Genomic DNA, 22,583 nt, shown 5'->3' on the forward strand with positions numbered 1-22,583 from the left:
AGGTGTGGCTTAAAAACGCTCATCAAATAACCTCTGCAGAAAAACCCCGTCATTTAATAATGGAAACCCTTTTTTCCATGTAGAAATGCTCAGACTACAATCTGATGAGAGGAAATGATCTTTCATCAATGCGCGACGTTTGGCAATTACACGCTTCCTGGTTACGCTGCGTCGTGATTTTGCCTAAGGGGAGCCCAGCCAATCCTGATATTTATGTATTTATTTATTTATTTACTTGTGCGAGCGACCACCCGCCCCCTTTTTTGCCCGCCTTGTTCACGCCCACCTCCCCATTTTCTTTTTTTTTTTGTGCGTATGTGTGCCCAGCTAGGTTATCAGGCAGGAGTCCCCGGCAGCGGTAAGGCGCAACACTGACAGCTGCGATTGACTCACGATCGAAGAGAGGGGTAAAGATGGAGGAGCATAGGGACGCCGGCTTCAACATCCTGCTTGCAACTGATTCCTACAAGGTACCCCACCGGTTCATGATGAGGATGATGATGATGGGGGATATGGTGGCGGGCGGGGGGCTGATGGATGGAAACGCATTGAGTCAAAGTGGCTTCACTGTCCGCCCATCAGTCCCAAGGCCACCGCACTGAGGTGGTCGAGGCCAGGCCGATTCGACCGGAGGATGCGGAGATGTAATCGGAACAAAAGCATCCCCCCTGTCGGCTTGCTAAATGCATCCCCGGAAGTACCGTTCTAGACTCGGCTTGCTCCTCTATCTGATTCGCGTACTAGCCGTACAAGCTAACCTGCTAATTTGCCTGTAAGTCAATGGGGAAAATGGATATTAAGAAGCTAACATTGGTTAGCATCAAGCTATTAAGGTAGTCCGCCATCGTTCCCTTCGTGCGAAAAATGCAATTGGCAAAGTGTTAGTATTACAGTTTATTACAATGGTTTGATACAAGTGATCGTTTGAGGGAGAAGCGAAAAGTTCAATTGTTAATGACCTTCGCCCCTGCTGCGTTGTTTAACTGCCCAGTAGCGCTGCTATCAAATCTTTTTTTGCGATCTTCATTTTTTAGAGTCATGCTACCTAATACATACTCATTTCCTAAAAAAAATGAATTAAATTTGCTTATGGTCGTCGCTGAGATGGTTGTCAGCCTAGTTGCCATGTACCCTGGTCACGTGATGCTTTATCCCAGCGGTTATTGGTTGAATTACTTGCTGTATAATATTCAATGTGTATTTCATTTTTTATAGGACCATTGTAGTCATTTAACTGTAAGGTCTACATTGTTTGAACCACAAAATATAAGCATCAACCCCAAGTGCACAAGCGTTATTGTCAAATAAATAGTTCCCTAACCTGTCCCACAAAAGCTAAATTTCAAACCCAAACCTCAAGTTTCACTTTCAGTAGACCATTCTGGTTCATTATATGGCTGCAAAAATAACTTGAAATCTGCCCATTATGATGAATATTTGTCTACATTATTAACTGTATTTCTTCGTTGATACCAAATAGAACTCCGAAAAAGACGACCGGAAAAACTGGTGTTCTCAATTTTACATGAAAATAAATCCCCTACCTATTGTTTGACAACATGAACAGCGACAAGTGTAGAAATTGTGGGGGGTTACGACATTTAGGTAGAAGCCCGCCCCTTTCCAGCAACTCCTTTTCAACACAGTCTCCAGTAAAGTCCCAAACAAGCCCTGAAGCGGACTTAATGTTAATTTTTTTATCTAGTTTGTCCCCATCGTAGTATAGAAGAGCAAAATCTGACAGTATAGTAGTAGAGTCTGGGTTCCTCTGCATGCGTGGACAGCTACACGTCCTCCGCTGAATGTCTTGACTCTATTTTAGTCCTTGAAAGGGCACTGACAGGGGTCAAATAAACTGAGTTGGTCGTTGACATTTATCTTTAGGCTCGTGTGATTAAAGGCCAACATGCCACTAAATCAAATTCTTGTTCTGGACTCCAATTCCTTAGAATAGTAGCTTAGACTTCATAGTAATGCATTAAAAGTGCTATGTTTCTTTTAATAGTCATGTTGGATTAATTTAGATTCATTCAAGGATAGGACATATGTTCAATTTGGTATTTTTTTTATTTTTGCCGGACGTGACTGGCAGGTCAAATCTGACTTGGGGAAATTCTAGTAATAATGGAACAAAAAAACAACGTTGTGCAAGTTGGAGATAACGCACACTTTACTAGATTAGCAGTTGAAGGGTCACATCAAGTTTATTTGCTAACCTTTATTGATATCATTGTATTTGGTTTGTGTACGTGCAGGTGACACATTATAAGCAGTACCCCCCCAACACCAGCAAAGTCTATTCCTACTTTGAGTGCCGCGAAAGGAGGACGGATCCCACCAAAAGCAGAAAAGTCAAATACGACAAAACGGTCTTCTATGGCTTGCAGTACATCCTCCACAAATACCTCAAAGGTAAGTTGGGAGAGTTTTAAAGGCTATTGGCCAAAGCATTATTTTCAGCCTAGAGTCTTTCTTTGGAAATATTTTAAAATGAATTGAAAACAGCGCACGGTTGGAGTTTTCACAACTGAAGAAAACAAAAGAGTGGTCCACAATCTCCTAAGAGGATTTCATGGCATGGCGGGGGAGCGCCAAACACACAAAGGCACAGCTGCTCTCTTAGCCAATGAGAATGGATCACCAGAACAGCCAAACCCCCCCGCCCAACCTTTGCCTTTCCTACCAACTAGGCTCAATAATTAACCTTTGCATTACCGTCATTTGATCCTACATCCAAAGAGTCGAGTACGCAGAAATTGAAACAAAGTGAAATTCAACCCTTGGCTGGTCCCTTAAAAATTGAAGTTTGAGCCCCGTCATTGCACACAAATTCAAAACAAACCAAATGACATTCAAGTGGACCTCCTCTCCGACATGTGTGACCGGACGTTTGGTCGCTGGTCTTTTGGTCGACCGGTTTTTTGGTCGCCGGTCTTTTGGTCGCTAGTCAAATGGTGACAGAGAGTTTACTGTTGAAACTAGCTCTCAAAATTATATTCATGAGAGAGAGTTTAACATCTAAGATAGAAGTTTAAAAGTTTAATATCTAAGTACTGTTTAATATCGAAGTACTGTTTAATATCTAAGTACTGTTTAATATCTAAGTACTGTTTAATATCTAAGTACTGTTTAATAACTAAGTACTGTTTAATATCTAAGTACTGTTTAATATCTAAGTACTGTTTAATAACCAAGTACTGTTTAATATCTAAGTACTGTTTAATAACTAAGTACTGTTTAATATCTAAGTACTGTTTCATAACCAAGTACTGTTTAATATCTAAATACTGTTTAATATCTAAGTACTGTTTAATATCTAAGTACTGTTGAAACCAGCTCTCAAAATTATATTCATGAGCGAGTTTAATATCTAAATATCTACTGTTTTCAACAGTACTCTCTCATGAATATAATTTTGAGAGCTGGTTTCAACAGTAAACTCTCTGTCGCCATTTGACCGGCGACCAAAAGTCCGAGCACCATGACCATGTCAACCCATTTGACATGCACTGCCTCTTGTGTCCAGGAAAAGTCGTCACTCCAGAGAAGATCCAGGAAGCTAAGGAGGTCTACCGGGAGCACTTCCAGGACGACGTTTTTAACGAGAAGGGTTGGACGTACATTTTGGAGGTGAGGAACGCCATGTCCCATGTGTAAGAACCTTAGAGAGAACGCTACATCCGGCGTTTTCCAGAGATACAACGGACACCTGCCTATAGAGATCAAGGCCGTGCCGGAAGGAAGCGTAATTCCCCGTGGCAACGTCTTGTTCACCGTGGAGAGCACCGATCCCGAATGCTACTGGCTCACCAACTGGGTAGAGGTAAAGACACGGATTTTGCACTCTGATCTCATTTTATAACCACAACCAAACTGTACACACCTCCTTTACCCATTCAGCAACGAACACTGTTTTTATTGGACATTAGTCAAGGTCATGACGTGAATTCTGTACTATGACCTCGCCTGAATACTCTTGTACTCACAGCAGCGTTCATTTTTTTTTTTGCGTAATCCCGCCAACAGACAGTCGAACAAAGGCCAACTATTCAAAACAAACCTCCCGAATAAGAGGCAATAGCTTACTTAGCCTTGGGTGACGACGGCACGCAAACGAGGCCACTTTTGCCGGTTGCTCACATTGATTGAGTTTGAGTTTGATTTATTTCATAAGGGACAGCAAATTTTAATGAACATATTTATATTCATGTTAATGAACATATGCAAGATTATAGCCGAGGGCTGATTTCCATATTTAGTCCCTTGAAGATAAACGAGGACACATAATAGACTACAGGTGTCAAAGTGGCGGCCCGGGGGCCAAAATCTGGCCCGCTGCATCATTTTTTGTGGCCCGGGAAGGTCAATCATCAACTTTCTGTTTTAGGATCAAATTAAAATGAAGATTATAGATGTATATTATATTTCCTGATTTCCCCCCTTTTTAAATCGATAATTTTATTTTTTAATTCTTTTTTTTCTGTGTTTTTAGTTCAAAAATCATTTTGTAATATTTAAATGATCTAACAGCCAGGCTTTAAGATGATTGGCTAAGAGGCTCAGAGACGGGAATTCACATTTGTTGAATTTGTATTTAGTTCCAGAGAAGATGCTTTAGCTAATTTAAATTTTGAAGGGAATTACACAGTCACCTCTAGAGCCAGCTATTGTTGATTTTTATTTTATTTTTTTGGTACCAAATCTTGCAATGGAGGGAGGTGCTTTGTGTTGGAAGATTTTGTAAACTCACACTATTTAACTGTATTGTTCCAGTTCAGGGGTTTGTGTTTTTTTTTAAAATATCTGACTGGTGCTGCATCACATGATGTGACTTAAGCCCCTTTGTTTTGGCACCGGTCGAGTGTGAGGAGAGCAAGGAATGCGTTACTTAAATTTAAAATGAAAAACACCTATCATCTGGCAGACCATCCTGGTGCAGATTTGGTACCCCATCACCGTGGCAACCAATTCCAGGGAGCAGAAGAAAATCCTGGCAAGGTATCTACTGGACACATCCGGAAACTTGGAGGGATTGGAGTACAAACTGCATGACTTTGGATACCGGGGAGTGTCCTCGCAAGAGGTACAAAATACTTTTTTTCCATATGTTTGTATGTATATATATATATATATATTTTTTTCCTTAATCCCGTTTTTAATTGCCTTTTTTTTTTGCAGACTGCGGGTATCGGCGCTTCCGCTCACTTGGTTAACTTTAAAGGCACAGATACAGTTGCTGGTATCGGTGTGATCAAGAAATATTATGGCACTAAAGACCCAGTTCCAGGATTTTCGGTCCCTGCTGCAGAACATAGGTAGGCTCTAATAAATATTATGTTATGCTTTTCAAATTGTTTCCTTTTTCAATAGTTAAATCTTGCCAAGAAATATGTAAACCCAAAGAGCAAATCAACTATTACTTGCATTTTGTTCTTAGCTAACTGCTGTCTACACTGCCTGAAACAAGCGATGATGTTTTGTCATAAAGGAAGTGCGCGAGCATATTATTTTCAAAATACTAGTTGAACCTTTTAACAAACATGAGTCTGTGGAGTCCCTCCAAAGCTCTTTCAGCAATAGACATGTTATTATTTTATTTATTAACTTACTTATTACCAATCAATTTATTTTCTAAAATGCCTTTCCTATTTCTGCATTCTCACCCTCTTGCTACTGTGACACCAAAAATTTCCCAAATACGGGATGAATAAAGTTATCCAATCTAATCCAAAGTGCAAAAAGCCAAACTTATTTAGGCCATTACGTCGCGGTCAGTTAAAATGGCGAGCCTAATATGTCAATTGCTGAAAAATGGCTTGATTTGTGGCTTTTTTTTTACTCCTATTGATAGAAAACGCAGTCAACCGCGGATAATTTATTGTTTTTGACACTTCTGGCAATGCTTGTTGTTTTCAGCACCATCACAGCTTGGGGCAAAGACCACGAGAAGGATGCCTTCGAGCACATCATCAAGCAGTTCCCCAATGTGCCCGTCTCCATTGTCAGCGACAGCTACGACATCTACAACGCCTGTGAGAAGATCTGGGGCGAGGACTTGCGCAGTCTCATCGAGTCACGTTGCGCCGGGGCGCCACTGGTCGTACGACCCGATTCGGGGAACCCCTTGGATACGGTCTTAAAGGTACCCCACCCCACTTCTCCCACTTTTTCCTCCCGATATCCTGATGGATGCATTGGCGTTCAGGTTTTGGAAATCCTGGGCAAGAAGTTCCCACCAGATGAGAACGCCAAAGGATTCAAGGTGCTGCCTCCTTATATCCGAGTCATCCAAGGAGACGGTGTGGACATCAACACTCTCCAGGAGGTATAAACATTCACCATGACCTTTTTTTTTTACTGTTAATGCCGGAATGGCTTTTTGTTGTGATCCTTAAAGATCGTGGAGGGGATGAAGCAGCACCGGTGGTCCATTGAGAACGTTTCCTTTGGCTCTGGTGGGGCTCTCTTGCAGAAACTTACCAGAGATCTCCTCAACTGCTCCTTCAAATGCAGCTATGTGGTCACCAACGGACTTGGGGTGAGCAGAATGTGCATACATTTCTACTTGTGAGACATTTTGGGGGTTTGACGGAAAGCTTTTCAGGTCAACGTCTTCAAGGATCCCGTGGCGGACCCTAATAAGAGGTCGAAGAAAGGACGCCTGTCCTTGCACCGGACTCAAAGCGGAGAGTTTGTCACCCTCGAGGAGGGTAAAGGCGATCTGGAGGAGTATGGAGTGGTAAGTTGAGCTTTCTTTGGGTCGTCAAAAAGGTTCTATATATACCAAACAAACTACGGCTTGTGGGCCACATCCGGCCCATTAGGCTTTTTAATCCGGCCTGTCGACGTTGTCCAAATATTATTATTTTTTTCCCCCCAAGATTGTGCCTTCACGCGGAAGGCAGTGGCTCTAGCTCTGTCCACTCTTTATTTGTTTTTTTTTTTGTGATTTACAGCCCTACTATCTTTTTTAAGTTACATTTTAATATTTCCTAATACATCCCTTTTTACTTTACTTTGTATTTTATACTTTTTACTTTAATCATGAGTGATGAGTATGTTAATACTTCAGTCCTTTTTTCTATTTATATTTCATATGTACTGTTAACGGATGCACTTTTTTATATGTATCATATCTTGTGCTGACCTGGCCCATCTGTCACATTTTTAATGTCAATATGGCCCCCGGGCCGAAAAGTTTGCCCACCCCTTGTTCTATACACATTTTTCTTCTTCTTTTGTCCAAACAGGACCTGTTGCACACAGTCTTCCAGAACGGCAAGATAGTGAAGACATACACGTTCGACCAAGTCAGAGACAATGCCAAGCTCAAGGAAAGCGAGCTCGACTAGCCGCCATCCTCTGCCTACCGTTCGGTAACCCGCCGGCTGCCATTAACGGCGATAGACGTCCATTCAAATAGACTGGACTTTTATCGCCGTTCGTGGCACGGTTAAATTCCCTTCCCTCCCTTTTTCGGCCTTTTCTCATCTCACCCTGAAAAGAATTTGAGGCCTCGTACACTGAAGATATATCCCACCCTGGACTGCCCTAAAACTGTGACTTCCTTAAAAAAAAAAGAATGAATACAAAAAAAAAAACAAGAACTCTATTGAGAGCACGTGAAGATTCTTGGTATTTCAAAAAAATGTGTAAACAGAACCACAGTTTTCTCCCAGCCAAAACTTGTAGTAGAAAAAGGCCAAAATCTTTGAAAGTGCTGCCTGAATGTTGTGAAAATGATTTTGAAACAGCCGTCATCTCCCTTATTTTATACATGCTTGATAGTGTTCTCAAGTTTAAAGCAGCAGTGGAAGAAAAGCTCTCCAATTGACCAAATCCTGACGTCCTATCCCAAAAAAAAGGCACAAAATGTCTTCACTGGAACGAAGAAGCCAATCGAGAATGACTTCTGGGCGTGTGTTAAGTGTAAGACTTTGTGAGTGGTCTTACATCATCAAATCATATGGTATTCCTTTATGCAAATTCTAATTCATGTTTTTTTTTTTAAATACTGTATTTTCAGGACTATAAGGCGCACTTAAAAGTCTGAAATTTGCTCCAAAATAGACAGGGCGACTTATAATCCAGTGTTCTTTATTTATGGAATATTAAGGGTGCGCCTTATAATGCAGTGTGCCTTATAGTCGTGAAAATATTAGTAGGAAGGTATTTATTTTGAAGGGGAAGCTTTATGAAAGACAGGACAGTTTTGGTTTATCACTGCCTTAACGGGTCAGCTAGTTTGTGAATACGCTCACTACGACACAGTATTCAATTTAGGACATTTTTTTCACATTGCAACACTTTTCAAGGCTAACATTTGAGGGAAACAGCACCGAAAAAGTCTTAAATAGACTTATTTTGGTGTTACTCGTCCATCATGAACCACGCTGATAAAACTACACGGGCACCTTTAACACGTTGACATTTTTATTTTTATTTTTTTCCATTTTAATGGAATATTTCCCTCTTTTTGTTTACCCACTGCTGTCAAAAAAATCACCTAGAATACGCCACTTTTGGTTCTTACCTCAAATTAATTAATATGATTTTATATTTTACAGCCAACTATTTTATTTAACAACTGCGTGGCCCGAAACTGCCTTTGTCGACTGTACATATACGACAACTGTTTTTTTTTTTGTTTTTGACTGAAAGCAGTCCGAGAAACCACCACACTAGATGTTATTTTTGTTAGGAAGACCTTTTTTTTTTGTACCAACAAGGATGTCCAATTCTGCTTGACTTGGAACCCAAGTGTGTGCGTTTTATGGATGATCAAGTGTTTGTGAATTTTTGCTTTTTCCCGTTGTTGAATTCCTCGTGTGTGTATAACGTGTGTTACTCGTCCCAGAGTCTCACCAAAACTTTTAGGCTGACCCACATTGCTATCTTTGTCAAAGACACAATTAAACAAGCCACTTGTCAGTTTAAAGAGGTTTATTTCTGTTTTTCTTCTTGTGGTTGTGTTCTAAACACCATTGAGAAACATGCTGTTTCTTATTTTTTAAGATAACAATGTTACTTGTCTTGCAGAATTGGAGAAACAGTGTCCAAGAAGTTCAAGCTTTCGTCCAGTAGATCGTGCTAAAGAATGCCTTGAGAACCCAAAAGTCAACATTCCATTTGGAGAGGGTGAGACCGGTTTATGAATAAAAATTTATATGTTAAAAGTGGGGGGCATGAGAAATTAAGATTTCAAAAGTTTTTCAAATTTTTCAAAATTCGACTGTCATTGGTATCCAACTTGAAATTGATTATTTTGTTATCTATCTTGTTATCTCATGACTGTTACTTGCTGTCAATTCTATAACAAATGGAGAAGAAACTTCAATTGCTTCCTATGATCTGTAATAGGTCCCCGATTTAGGAATGAATTAAATACAAGTTTCAGAAATACTAGGAACAGTCTGTGATGCATTGTGCGCAATAACATCATTATTTCAGCCGATGGAAATACATTTTGACAGAGCAAAATCTAACTTTAGTGGAACTGCGTGACTTTTAATCTCAACAAGTAGTCGACAATGATGACATATGAGCGTGTATGTGTGTGTGTACATGTATGTACATGTATGTAATGTATGTATATGTATATATGTATATAAATGTTTATACATGTATATGTATATAAATGTATATACATGTATATGTATAATATATGTATATACATGTGTATATATGTATATACATGTATATGTATATATGTATATACATGTATATGTATATATATGTATATACATGTATATGTATATACATGTATATGTATATATATGTATATACATGTATATGTATATACATGTATATGTATATACATGTATATGTATATACATGTATATGTATATACATGTATATGTATATACATGTATATGTATATACATGTATATGTATATACATGTATATGTATATACATGTATATGTATATACATGTATATGTATATACATGTATATGTATATACATGTATATGTATATACATGTATATGTATATACATGTATATGTATATACATGTATATGTATATACATGTATATGTATATACATGTATATGTATATACATGTATATGTATATACATGTATATGTATATACATGTATATGTATATACATGTATATGTATATACATGTATATGTATATACATGTATATGTATATACATGTATATGTATATACATGTATATGTATATACATGTATATGTATATACATGTATATGTATATACATGTATATGTATATACATGTATATGTATATACATGTATATGTATATACATGTATATGTATATACATGTATATGTATATACATGTATATGTATATATATGTATATACATGTATATGTATATATATGTATATACATGTATATGTATATATATGTATATACATGTATATATATTTATATACATGTATATGTATATATATGTATATACATGTATATATATGTATATACATGTATATGTATATATATGTATATACATGTATATGTATATATACATACATATATATAATACACGCTCATATGTCCTCATCGTTGACTACATGTTGAGATTAAAAGTACAATATAATAAATATAATAATAAGAATTCTCATAATTAATATACTGTGACAACAAAATTTCCCGAATACGGGATAAATAAAGTTATCCAATCCAATAATATATAATTATTCTTTTTTTCTACAGGACATTTTTTGGGTGGTAAAATTGGGCCTAATTGGGACCAACTTTTATAGTCCCTATTTTTTCCTGTGCTCTTTTTTTTTTGCAGCGTTTGCAAGCACACCAACGTCACACTGTCAAATCACTCCCACTTTTCCCCCCTTTTTCCTCTTTGGACCAACATCACCGACTGACACAGTTTAGGGGTTTTTCCTCCGTCCCCAAAAAAAAAAGTTTGGGATCCAACTCGTAATGACTGGATTTCGCTTCAACCTTTTTCCAATAAAGGAGCCGCTGTTCTTCATCAAACTAGTGGAGTGGGTAAGTAACAAAATTTTCTTTGTGTGTGGTTGAAGAATGACTAGGTCAGAACCAGAGAAGAAGGAGGTGTGGTCCCAAATTTTCCCCCTTCATGGAATCTACCCTTAAAGTAACGAATGATACAACAACTTTGAACTTATTTATTCATTTAGCATGTAAAAAAATGATAATAACTTTCCTTTCCCTACAAGAATGAATGAAAATCCCATTAATGGATTCACTAGTTTGTGCATATATACTCTTTACACAAAGACAGTTAAAGAATAAATACCACATTTAATAATAATTCACCCATTTGGAGTAACCATCAAATAACCATAGTTGCTATATACTTTCTTTTGTCTGTCCATATTAAATGGCATTACTCATTCTGGAGCCGTTTTAGATTCCCATAATAGGAATGGTATGAGTCACATGTTGATTGTGAGAGTATAAATTGTGTCATATGATGAGCTGCTAAAAAGGAAGTTGATGATTTTAGAGCAGGAATGTGCCATGTCTTGTGTTTCCTGAGTTTGGAATATAAACAGGAAGTCTAGAATACTTGGAAGTGAGAATGTTGACCCAGATGTTGGCATAAAGACTTTCATACATTCTAGCCACGTATGTCGTATCACATGTTCTCCATGTGGCAACTACACTCGGATGGGTTAACAGGAAGTGCACAGGGGCCGTTAACATATGGAGAAACATCTGGTCTGGAGTTTTTTTGGGAAAGTCGATGGGACTTCTTATAAAAAGAGAATCAAGAGTGGCATTAGATTAACGCAAGGGTTTGGGAGCCTTTTTGATGAAAAGAGCCATAAACTATTCATATTTTCCAAACATTATTCCTTGAGAGTCATACTAAGAATTTAAAAGTAAAAATATATGAAAATGTGAGCATTTATTATTCATTTCACAGCTTTAAAAGTAAAAAAAAGGGTCTGCATTCTTTTAAGAACATTATTTGTTGCTAATCAATGAGTATCAATGAGAGTATGCATGCAAAAGAATCTAATGAAGAGAAAATATGATTTTAAAAAGGCGGAGAGCCATATAAACCAATCAAAAGAGCCACATATGGCTCCTGAGCCATAGGTTCCCTACCCCTGCTCTGTATGTATACATATAAAGCAGGGGTCGGGTCCTTTTTGACGAAAAGAGCCATAAACAATTCATATTTTCAAACATTATTCCTTGAGAGTCATACTAAGCATTACAAAGTAAAAATACATGAAAATGTGTGCATTTATTAATCATTTCACCACTTTAAAATAAAAAAGGCTCTGAATTCTTTTAAGAACATTTTGAGCTGTTGCTAATCAATGAGTATTAATGAGAGTATGCATGCAGAAGAGTCTAATGAAGAAAAAAGTATGATCTTAAAAGGCGTAGCGCTATATACACCAATCAAAAGAGCCACATATGGCTCCCGAGCCATAGCTTCCCTACCCCTTGCACTAGCATCTCATGGCATCCTGGCCAGGAATTTTGCAGCAGAATGCTCTCTAAGTGAAAAAAAAATGTTATTTCAAGATGAAAATAATGCCAGAAATTCACAAAAATGCAAAAAAATAAAATAAAAAAGATGCCATCTTTTTATGTCTAACAGCTCACGGCCATATTTGCTTTCGGAAGCTGCGTCAATTTCTCCGCCGAGAACATCGTGTCGGTTTTGTGCGGAGATGGCAAGAACCAGACGCTCCCCGCCAAATTCCAATACCCCTTCAGGTAAAGTGATAAATCCTTCAAAACTTGGACATAAACCTTTATTAACATATATTTTTTTCTGGCTCAGGTTAAGCCAATCGCCTTTCATCGACCACAACGCCACGTTATGCGATCATGTAGTCAACACGACGTTCCTGACAGGAGATTCGTCCTCCTCGGTCCACTTTTTCGTGGGCGTGGGAGTCTTTTCCTTCTTGTACTGCATGTTTGCCGGTTTGGTTTACCTTGGTTACATGCATATTTATAAGAACTCTGACTTGGGACCCATTTTGGTGAGTTTATATTTCAAAAAAGAAAAGTTTACACATCTGGATATTACTTCTCAATACATTTTTTAACCATTTTCAGGACATGGCGATCACGGTGGTCCTGGTTTTCTTGTGGTTGGTGTGTTCATCCGCCTGGGCCAAAGGTTTGCAGAACATAAAGGAGGCCGTAAATAACGAGGGCATCGTCGCGACTGTAGCCTTGTGCCAGGACCAAAATATCACCTGTCAAGTCACTGAGTTTGCCAGCGTGACAGGACTCAACATGTCTGTGGTGAGATGTGGACATTTACATAGAGTACATGTGTCAAAGTGGCGGCCCGGGGGTCAAATCTGGCCCGCCACATCATTTTGTGTGGCCCGGGAAAGTAAATCATGAGTGCCGACTTTCTGTTTTAGGATCAAATTCAAATGAAGAGTATAGATTTATATTAAATTTCCTAATTTTCCCCTTTTCTAATCAATAATCGACATTTTTAATGATTTTTTCTGTTTTTAGTTCAAAAATCAATTTGTAAAATTCATAAATATATTTTATAAAAGCTAAAATAAACATTGTTTTAGATCTATGAAAAAAACTAAATATTCAAGGCTTTTAATCCAGTTCTTTTAATTTATTAATAGTTAAAAAATCTAAATATTACATCCAAAATGGTCCGGCCCACGTGAAATCAAGTTGGCGTTAAAGCGTCCTGCGAATTGTCACTTTTCAATCTTTTTTTTCTGTATTTTTAGTTCAAAAATAATTTTGTAAAATAAAAAAATGTAGATATATATTAAAAAAATCTAAAATAAAAAATGTTTTAGATTTATAAATATAAAAAAACGGAATATTCAGGGTTTTTAATCCAGTTCTTTTAATCCATTTATTAAAAAAAATAAATCTAAATATTATATTTAAAATTGTCCGGCCCACGTGAAATCAAATTGACATTAAAACGGCCCGCGAATCAACACAGGTTTGAAACCCTTGACATAGAGAGTTGCTGTGATGAAACACAAAAAAAAATGAGTGACCACTGCCCAGGTTTTTTGGTGTTTTATTTATTTTTTGCTGTTTTTCAGGTGTTTGGCTACGTCAACACATTCGTGTGGGCTTTGAACTGCTGGTTTGTGTACAAGGAGACTCGCTGGTACTCTCAGAAAAACTCCAGGCAATCGGGACCAACTAGGCACCCCACAGTGATCTAAAACGCAGTTTTGTACCCTTAAAATTCCTTATTTTTTTGCTTAATATCCAATTTCTACTCCCTCAAAACAAAGGTAGCTGTGCGATTACGAAGGAGATTTACCAAAGAAGTTCAGGGTACTTGGTTCAACCTATCAGAGGGAAGGTACTTCATTCCTTGTTTAGAATGTACGTATATTTTTTTGAGTTGTAAGGAAGTTGCTTTTAAGCACAGGTTGCTATTTTCACGAAGAACAATGATAGGTGGCTCTTGAATGAATATTTTCCCCATTTTTTTTCCAAACCAATTGGCCATTTAATCATAGTTAGAATTGTTTAAACAACTATGTTGAGGAATGTTTTTTTTCAATTAGAAATGGTGATGTCAACTTGATGCTCATTATTATTTCCATTTACTCTCACTTTCTGCAGTGTTTACACTTGAATTATTTGCAAAGTCTGTTGAAAGATGTTTTTCCTCTGTATTTTGTTATCCAGCATTTGCTAGGCATAAAAACAATAGAAGAAGAAAAAGGAATGAGGGTAAGCAACTCCCTTTTCCAGATATTCGGAATGTAATATTTCATTTTTGCTTCAGTCCAAGTAGATTAAAACGGATGCGTCTTAATTAATATGACTTTTTAAACCATCTATTATGGAGATTTGATCTTGTTTATGCCAAACAAGTGCAGTAACCCATTTACGCCACAAGAGGGCCACGCAGTACTAGAACACTTGGAAATGTGTCGTCTACATCTGCTGATTATTGTCGGTGTGTTAATACATTTGATGTATCCCCCACATCTTCCAAAAATAAAGCAGCAACGTGTTGAACGAACTACACCAAAAACAGATGTACGCGTTAATTCTCCACGCTGAACTTCTGCCCTCCGATGAAAGCCGAGTCTTTCCGAACGTGACGTCAGACGCTTCTTCCTCGCTTGATGCGTGCAAACGAGCGAGCGAACGAACGAGCGAGACAAGCCGAAGGGAAGGTTCGTAGCAAAACAAACGCGGAGAAAGAGCAATGGCGACGCTGGTTCGCTTCGTCCCGAGTCCCCGACAGTTCTTAGGCAAGATCGCGTCTTCGATCGTCGCTGCCGTTGACGGTAAGTCAGGGCCGCGATCGGCCGTTGTCGGTTGGCCTTTTGCGGTCCAAGTGTCAGGAAGTGTTGCCCCCCGTCAGAATGTCCAAGTGTTCCGTGATTGACTCATCGGGGCCTGTCAAAAGCAGCCAAGTAGTAGTAGCTGTCAAAAATGACAACTGCCTAATGGCCAAGGGTGAACTAGCCGCGGGTCCGAACGCGCGCATGACGCGTGTTTTTGGCCCACTTGACTGCAAGATCCATGTTTTCAACTGACGGACAATCTAATGTTGAACAATGTCTGGCTTTCCTTCTGATCAAGAAAAGTTTTGTTTCAATGTGCTTGCTTTTAGAATCCTAACTTTTTGATTGTATGCAGACTCGACTTTGGAGAAGTGCCACGGAGAACTTTGCGGAGGGTGAGTACAAAAGTTGATGCTTTTTTTTTAATCGTTAAACAATTTATCTGGCTGTCAATGAAATGTGTTTTCTAGTTCAAATCAATTATCATTCTAAAGAACCAATTTGACACTTGATTTTTCCATGAGAACAAAAAAAATATGGATGTAGTTCAGCGTTTCCTAAACTTTTTTGGAGCTACTGCACAATTTTTGCATTGAAACTGTCTCAAGGCTGAAAATCTTCAATTTTAAAACTATATCGCCATTGTTGATTATTTCAACATTGAAAATTTGGCCTTTAGCGTTTGCCACATAAACTTATGAAACAAGAAATGTCATTAAAAAAACTTGTTGGGGTAAAAATTATATTGTCTCATGATTACATTTTTGACGTTTTCAATATTAATTATAATTCCCCCTAAAAGATTTATGCATATTTTGGCTAGGGAGACTTATAATCACTCACGTCTGATTTATAATCCCAAAAATGCGGTAACATGTCATAACAAATGATTGAAACTCACCCATTGACTGGTCTGTCCTGTCTTCTTTAGGGACGCTTCGTCCACATCTGTTTCCAAAGCTGGAAGATTTTCATCTCGTTGTCTGCCATGTCCACAATCAAGTGGTCACTCCTCAGGCCTTCTTCACGCATTACGGTAAACATTGCAGGTCCAAAAGTATTGGACGCCTATAGCCAATGATTTTAAGAGGATGGACCAAATCTGGCCCGCCGCATCATTTTGTGTGGCCCGGGAAAATAAATCATGAGTACTTTCTGTATTAGGATCAAATTAAAATGAAGTATAAATGTATATCTATGATTTTCCCCCCTTTTTGAATCAATAATTGTCATTTTCTAATCATTTTTTCTATTTTTAGTTCAAAACTAATTTTGTAAAATCTCTTTTGTGTCTATTGGTTCAGGTAGTTGGGCTTTGGATTCCCAGTGAGAGCAGAGGGCAAGAATCCCGGACTACCCCCCACTTTGCTCCCAAAACAACATGCACAGCAAGAACCGTAAGTGCAAGCTCTTCTTCGTTTTTTCCCCTTCCCTGTCTGCCTTTGCACTTGAATGCTCCGCCTCCAAAAGAATTGATATCATGGATGGCGGAGGCGAGTGAGCGTCAAGTGGGTTCAACCTGATCATAAACCAGCCCGATGAAGTATTGGAATCCATGTCGGAGTGGTGTAAAGAACATCATATGAAAGATTATTTTTTTTATGACGTGAATGGCCACCAGACGTTTGGTCACCAGACGTTTGGTCGCAAGGATGTTTGGTCTCCGGATTCGCTCGCTCTCAAAATTATAATCATGAGAGAGATAGAGAGTTTACTGTTGAAAGCGATCAACTAGGTAATCTCTCGCTCTCAAAATTATGTCGACGAAATGTCAGTTCGACAAAACGTCCGGGTACCAGTTTAACGGTCACGGTAGTAAATGAGAAGGAAATCAATTTGCATCCGTTCTGCATTAAAAAAAAATGCTAATTTTGTCTGGTTCCAGAGAAGCGGCACGACTCCCCTTCAAGGAGCCCGGCGGTCCTCACCAAGGCCGTGGCGAGCGGTCCCGAGGACGCGTTTCGGATCTCCAAAGTCTACCCTCCAAAGGGGGCTCGGAGCGAATCCTGGTGCGCCATCAACTTTTATAGCCGTTCGCCAATTTTATTTCATTTCTCCTTCCAAGCACTTTTTAAGAACCGCCTCATCTCATCCCCTTCCAGTGTTTCTCTTCCCGTCGTGAACTCGGAGACGACGCCTTGCCCGGGACGAGCCGACGTCACCTCACAAGTCCGTTTCGGCCCCTCGTCATCCTCCCCGCTTAAGACCAATCCCCCCAGCCAAAACCTTTCAAACAACCGAGGCAACGGCGGGCTTTCCGCATCCCCGGACGGTCGCCCGGGTCCGACACCGTCCCCCCGTCCGGCTTCCAGACTGGCCCCTCGGTTGTTGTCGTCACCATCCCCTGAAAAGAAGAGCCGCAATGGCGCCGGGGCTTCTTCCAAGTCACACAGCAGGCTCTCAGGTTAGTGATATTTCTGACTATCAACAGTAGCCGGCGAGTTATATACGCACACACGCACTCATTCTTATCGAAGTAACCTTAGGAGATTGTCCAGTTTGAACATTTTGGCTACATGATGAGCAGAGGTAGAATTTCCCTCTTTGGCCTCTGAATTGTTTAATAATATTCTGTTAACAACATCAAACATTGAATTTTTAATGCAAAGCTCAGTTTTCATCCAGTTCATAAAAAAAATAAAAAATAAAAATATATATATGTGTGTATATATGTGTGTGTGTATATATATATATATATATATATATATATATATATATATATATATATATATATATATATATATATATATATATATATATATATATATATATATATATATATATACATATATATACATATATATACATATATATACATATACACATATACACATATACACATATACACATATACACATATACACATATACACATATATACATATATACATATATACATATATACATATACACGTACACGTACATATTTTAACTGCTTTAGGTGTTTGCACGGTACAATTACAGAGGCCTTCCCTGCCCATTTAATTATTATTATTATTATTATTTTTTTTTTTTTAAATAAAACATTTAACACTGACTTATTGACGACACGAGATGTAATGAAAAAAACCAAAAACAACCTGTTCTACAGATGGTTTGGAAAGACTATAGCCAACTTGGAAATTGTAAATGTTCATGTGTAACAGTTTATTTTGTTGTTGTTGTTAAACAGGAAGAGTATTTGATCCAAATCAGCACTGTGGAGTCCCGGATCCTGAAAGCAAACAGCCGTGCACGCGCTCCCTCACCTGCAAGGTGACAACACAACCTAACTTGATTCATTTATCACAATGTATGCATTTGAAGCAGTATTCCACACAGCTGCAATGTTGAGAAGAGCCTTCCTCTAATGCAGGTGTGTCAAACTCGGTTGATTTATGGGCCACATTAACGTCAACTCCATTTCATGTGGCCCGGACCATTTTACATCTAATATTTAGACTTAAAAAAAAAATTGGATTAGAAGAACTGGATCAAAATCCCTAAATAGTCCATTTTTATAGATCTAAAGCAATGTTTATTTGAGCTTTTTCTTTTAATCGTCTTTTTCATTTCAAATGGGAACAAAATATATTTTTTAATGTTCAATATTAAAGTGGAAAATATAAAATCAGGAAATGTAATATACATCTATAATCATTTGAATTTGATCCTAAAACAGAAATTTGGCACTCATGATTTACTTTCTCGGGCCACACAAAATCATGTAACGGGCCAGATTTCGCCCCCGGGCCGCCACTTTGACATCAGTGCTCTAATGTCTCATTTGCATAACAATTCTTTCCATTCTTAATTTGCCCAATGCAAAAGAACCAACATGACGCTAAGGCTTTTTAACCAGTATGCAAAACCAAGTACCTCCCCCTTTTTCAGGCTCACTCCTTAACCCACCGCCGAGCCGTAAACGGCAGGAGGAAACATTTCGACATGCTCTTGGCTGAGCACAGGACTCGGAACAAGGAGGCGGAAGAAGCCAAAGCCAAGGAGAAGGAGAAGGACGCATCTCAAGACCTCGTTGGGAGCAAGCAGCCTTCCTGCCTGAATGGACGCCCCCTGTCCACCCTGAAATTAAAGCTAGCAAACGCACACATTCCCAGGTAGGAGATCATCTCAAGCAGGGGTGGAAGGTTAACTACCGTATTTTCACGACTATAAGGCGCACTTAAAAGTCTTAAATTTCCTTTAAAATAGACAGGGCGCCTTATAATCCAGTGTGCTTTATATATGGACATTTTTTTTAAAATGTATCATTCGTTGAGGGTGCGCCTCATAATGCGGTGCACCTTATAGTCGTGAAAATACGGTTTATGTATATGTACATGTACCGTATTCTCACAATTGTAAGGCGCACATAAAAGTTTGACATTTTCTCTAAAATAGACAGGGTGCCTTATAATCCAGTGTGCTTTATATATGGAATGTTTTTTTAAATATGTAATTCGTTGAAGGTGCGCCTTATAATGCAGTGCGCCTTATAGTCGTGAAAATACGGTATATATACATGTACCGTATTCTCACGATTAAAAGGCACACTTAAGTCTTAAATTTTCTCTAAAATAGACAGGGCGCCTTATAATCCAGTGTGCTTTATATCTGGAAAAAAATGCAATTCGTTGAGGGTGCGCCTTATAATGCAGTGCGCCTTATAGTCGTGAAAATATGGTAAACAAGTTTGAACCCCCCTGTTCTTAAGACACCCAAACATTACGTCGTCAATGGTCAAAGTCAAACCATCTTTTCCACTTTAGAATTTATTTATTTTAATTTTTAAAGGGTCCCAGGTATCTCCACCTCTGTGCCTCAACCGCCACCTCCACCCCAAGTCCCCTTCCCCGTTCCATCCTCCAATCCGTCACCCGAGCCTCGAACAAGAACATCCGTCGTAGACGGCGAGAAGCTCTCCAGCGACGAAGCCGACATTCAACCTCCCGAGGACGTTCGCCGAACTGCCTTTCACTTTTCCAATGTCCACCCTCAGCCTTCAGGGGTAAAAAAAAATAAATAAATGGACACACTTTGCTAGTTTGCCGCCTGGAGAAATCCTTTTACCCAATTCCCATCTTATCTTTTACCCATGCAGTTTTGCATATTTAGCAGCAGGCTAATGGGACGTGGCCACTACGTATTTGACCGGCGGTGGGACAGGATGAGGTTGGCGCTCCAAAATGTGGTACAGAAGCACCTCAACGCACAAATGTGGAGGTATGAAACCAAAAAAAAGACCACCTGACTCTAAAATCTAAGCACCCCATGTCTTGGTCTCGTTCCAGAAAGGTCCCTCAGGCGTCTCCGTCGCCAGACCGTCTTTTTACCAAGCCGTCTAGTTCAGTCTTTCCCAATCCTTCCCCTGGAAATTTGACTTCTAGGGATCCCCATCAAAACTCCTCCTACAAAGACAGTCCCACCACCCTAGAGAAAGAGGACTCTACATTAGGAAACAAGAGAAAAAACTCTTCTACCTGCACCCGGAATGGGACCAGCACTCATTTGAGAAAAAAGGGACGTCTTCCAGAGGGAAAGGGTCTTTGGGACTCTAACCATAGCTGGTTTTCAAAGGCAGACGGCTCCCACGGCCGTAATTCAAATAGCAGGTAGGTAGAGGTTTCCATTTGGAACATCAAGATCCAGTCGGAGTGCACTAAATGTCACCAGCTGCAAATTCCCCTGGGTGATCTCGGCAACACCGCTATACCCTACTCGTCCTGCAGGGAATTGGTAGCCTCCGTCTCCGGGGCCTTGAATTATGGGCCAAAAAAAGGGCCCCTTGTTTAACTGCCAGGTTTTTGAATGATAAAAAGGATATGTCCTTTTTTTGTAATGCAAACACTTTCAATCTATTGCCATTTATATATTTTATTCCCCCAAAAATCCCATTCTTCCTATTAATCAAACTGCCCACCCCATTTAAATGAACTTGTGTTTGTTTTCTGGTAATTAAAATGATTACTGATATTTTCAGAAGGAAAAAAAGCTACTGTCAAATACAGTGTTCCCTCGGTTATCACGGTTAATGGGGACCGGGACGCGATAAGTGAATTTCCGCCAAGTAGGGATTCCCCTTCAAAAATGCTTAATTTGAATTTAATTAAATTTTTTCTAACCCCCTGTATACAGTACACCATAGAGAATACGGGTAGAGAGAGTAAAATTCATGTTATAACAAAAAAACTGTAAAATATGTTGTTTCAATGTAATATTAGTATTTTTTTTTCTCCAAACATATCCGCGAAGCTCTGAGTCTGCGGTAGCTGAACCGCAAAGTAGCGAGGGAACACTGTACATTCATCTGAGGATGATTGTGTTGGCTCAATTTTAACGGTTTGTATTTCTTTTTTATTTAATTTGCAAGCAATCCCAATGTGAAGCGACATGATGATGATGATGCAGCTAAAACAAAGACAAAGTTCAAAGATGTTACGTTTATTTTATTTTTTTTACATCATCATGATTGCTTCGCCTTCTGTAGTGTTTGCATTTTGTAACTAAATCTTCCCCCAATTCCTATTTATATATATTTGACATAGTTTATATTTGTATGTGGGAAAAATTGCAGTGAAAATGTTTTTTAAAAAGAAAAAAAATACTTATTTGGATGCTGGTGTACTTTTGTAGTTCATTCCAGAATGCAAACTAATGTTAGTACACACAAACGAATGGAAAAGTGGAATGTGTCGTACTTGGTTTGAGGTGATCCGCTTCGTTGCTGTTTTGTGCTAAGCTGACGGCTTGCGGTAAGAAAGAAGTAAGGGATTGAAATGGGTTGAAATCAGTCTTATTTTGGAATCAGTTGACAGCAAAATGTGAACTTGCTCACCTAACAATGTCTCTTCCTTGTTCAGGGAGCTGCTGCTAACTCGGACTTCTTTGTCAAATGTGTACAGGAGCTGTTGGAGCGGTTAACCAAGTCATAAATCAATCCAATTTATCGGCTATTGTCGACATCCACTCCAGTTTGACTGTCAGTGAATGATCGCTACCAGTCAAAATGGATTCAAAGTAAGGGGTGTCAAACTCTGACTGGTTCGCGGGCCATATCTCCCAGGCCAAGGAGCCCCCCCAAAAAATGCATAGTTCTTCAATTGTATCTTTCCAGGTACTCTCATTTCATCTGGACATGGGCTAAAACATCAACTACAAGCACGAGTGTCAGCCATGTTGAAATAACCCAGAAAAAATGAAATCCCACAGATGGCCACTGTGCTTGACCCATTCAAGGTAAGACAAATAACATTTAACCACTGCTTTTCTTTTGCGTTCATTTTTATTTGCACTATTGACTAAAAATAACAGCATTTTCTAAAAAAAAATGGCCACTACTAGTGTGCTCAATTTTCATACATGAGGATCGTCTTAAAATT

The 22,583-nt window shown here is 38.8% G+C and overlaps 3 protein-coding genes across 3 annotated transcripts; all 3 read left to right on the plus strand.

Annotated features, from left to right (window-relative positions):
* The first annotated feature begins 79 nt into the window (after positions 1 to 79).
* Positions 80 to 8,938, plus strand: nampt1 (nicotinamide phosphoribosyltransferase 1). Its single transcript, XM_077709541.1, has 11 exons — positions 80 to 470; positions 2,256 to 2,412; positions 3,527 to 3,630; positions 3,695 to 3,823; positions 4,925 to 5,083; positions 5,179 to 5,315; positions 5,917 to 6,142; positions 6,206 to 6,325; positions 6,398 to 6,538; positions 6,605 to 6,739; positions 7,251 to 8,938. The coding sequence occupies exons 1-11, from the start codon at positions 414 to 416 to the stop codon at positions 7,350 to 7,352; spliced, it is 1,467 nt and encodes a 488-aa protein (XP_077565667.1). The 5' UTR covers positions 80 to 413; the 3' UTR covers positions 7,353 to 8,938.
* A 1,854-nt stretch (positions 8,939 to 10,792) lies between these two features.
* sypl1 (synaptophysin-like 1) lies at positions 10,793 to 14,749 on the plus strand. The gene is made up of 5 exons (XM_077709542.1): positions 10,793 to 10,970; positions 12,565 to 12,683; positions 12,751 to 12,955; positions 13,032 to 13,223; positions 14,015 to 14,749. Exons 1-5 carry the CDS (start codon positions 10,902 to 10,904, stop codon positions 14,138 to 14,140), a joined length of 711 nt encoding a protein of 236 aa, XP_077565668.1. The 5' UTR covers positions 10,793 to 10,901; the 3' UTR covers positions 14,141 to 14,749.
* Positions 14,750 to 15,059: 310 nt separating this feature from the next.
* Positions 15,060 to 21,818, plus strand: atxn7l1 (ataxin 7-like 1). Its single transcript, XM_077710167.1, has 11 exons — positions 15,060 to 15,226; positions 15,582 to 15,621; positions 16,050 to 16,069; positions 16,158 to 16,262; positions 17,112 to 17,235; positions 17,329 to 17,630; positions 18,398 to 18,480; positions 19,099 to 19,322; positions 19,999 to 20,212; positions 20,306 to 20,427; positions 20,496 to 21,818. The coding sequence occupies exons 1-11, from the start codon at positions 15,145 to 15,147 to the stop codon at positions 20,818 to 20,820; spliced, it is 1,641 nt and encodes a 546-aa protein (XP_077566293.1). The 5' UTR covers positions 15,060 to 15,144; the 3' UTR covers positions 20,821 to 21,818.
* The last annotated feature ends 765 nt before the right edge of the window (positions 21,819 to 22,583 follow it).

The sequence above is a fragment of the Stigmatopora nigra genome, chromosome 23 (genome assembly GCF_051989575.1).
Source record: "Stigmatopora nigra isolate UIUO_SnigA chromosome 23, RoL_Snig_1.1, whole genome shotgun sequence".
Classification (NCBI taxonomy): Eukaryota; Metazoa; Chordata; class Actinopteri; order Syngnathiformes; family Syngnathidae; genus Stigmatopora; species Stigmatopora nigra.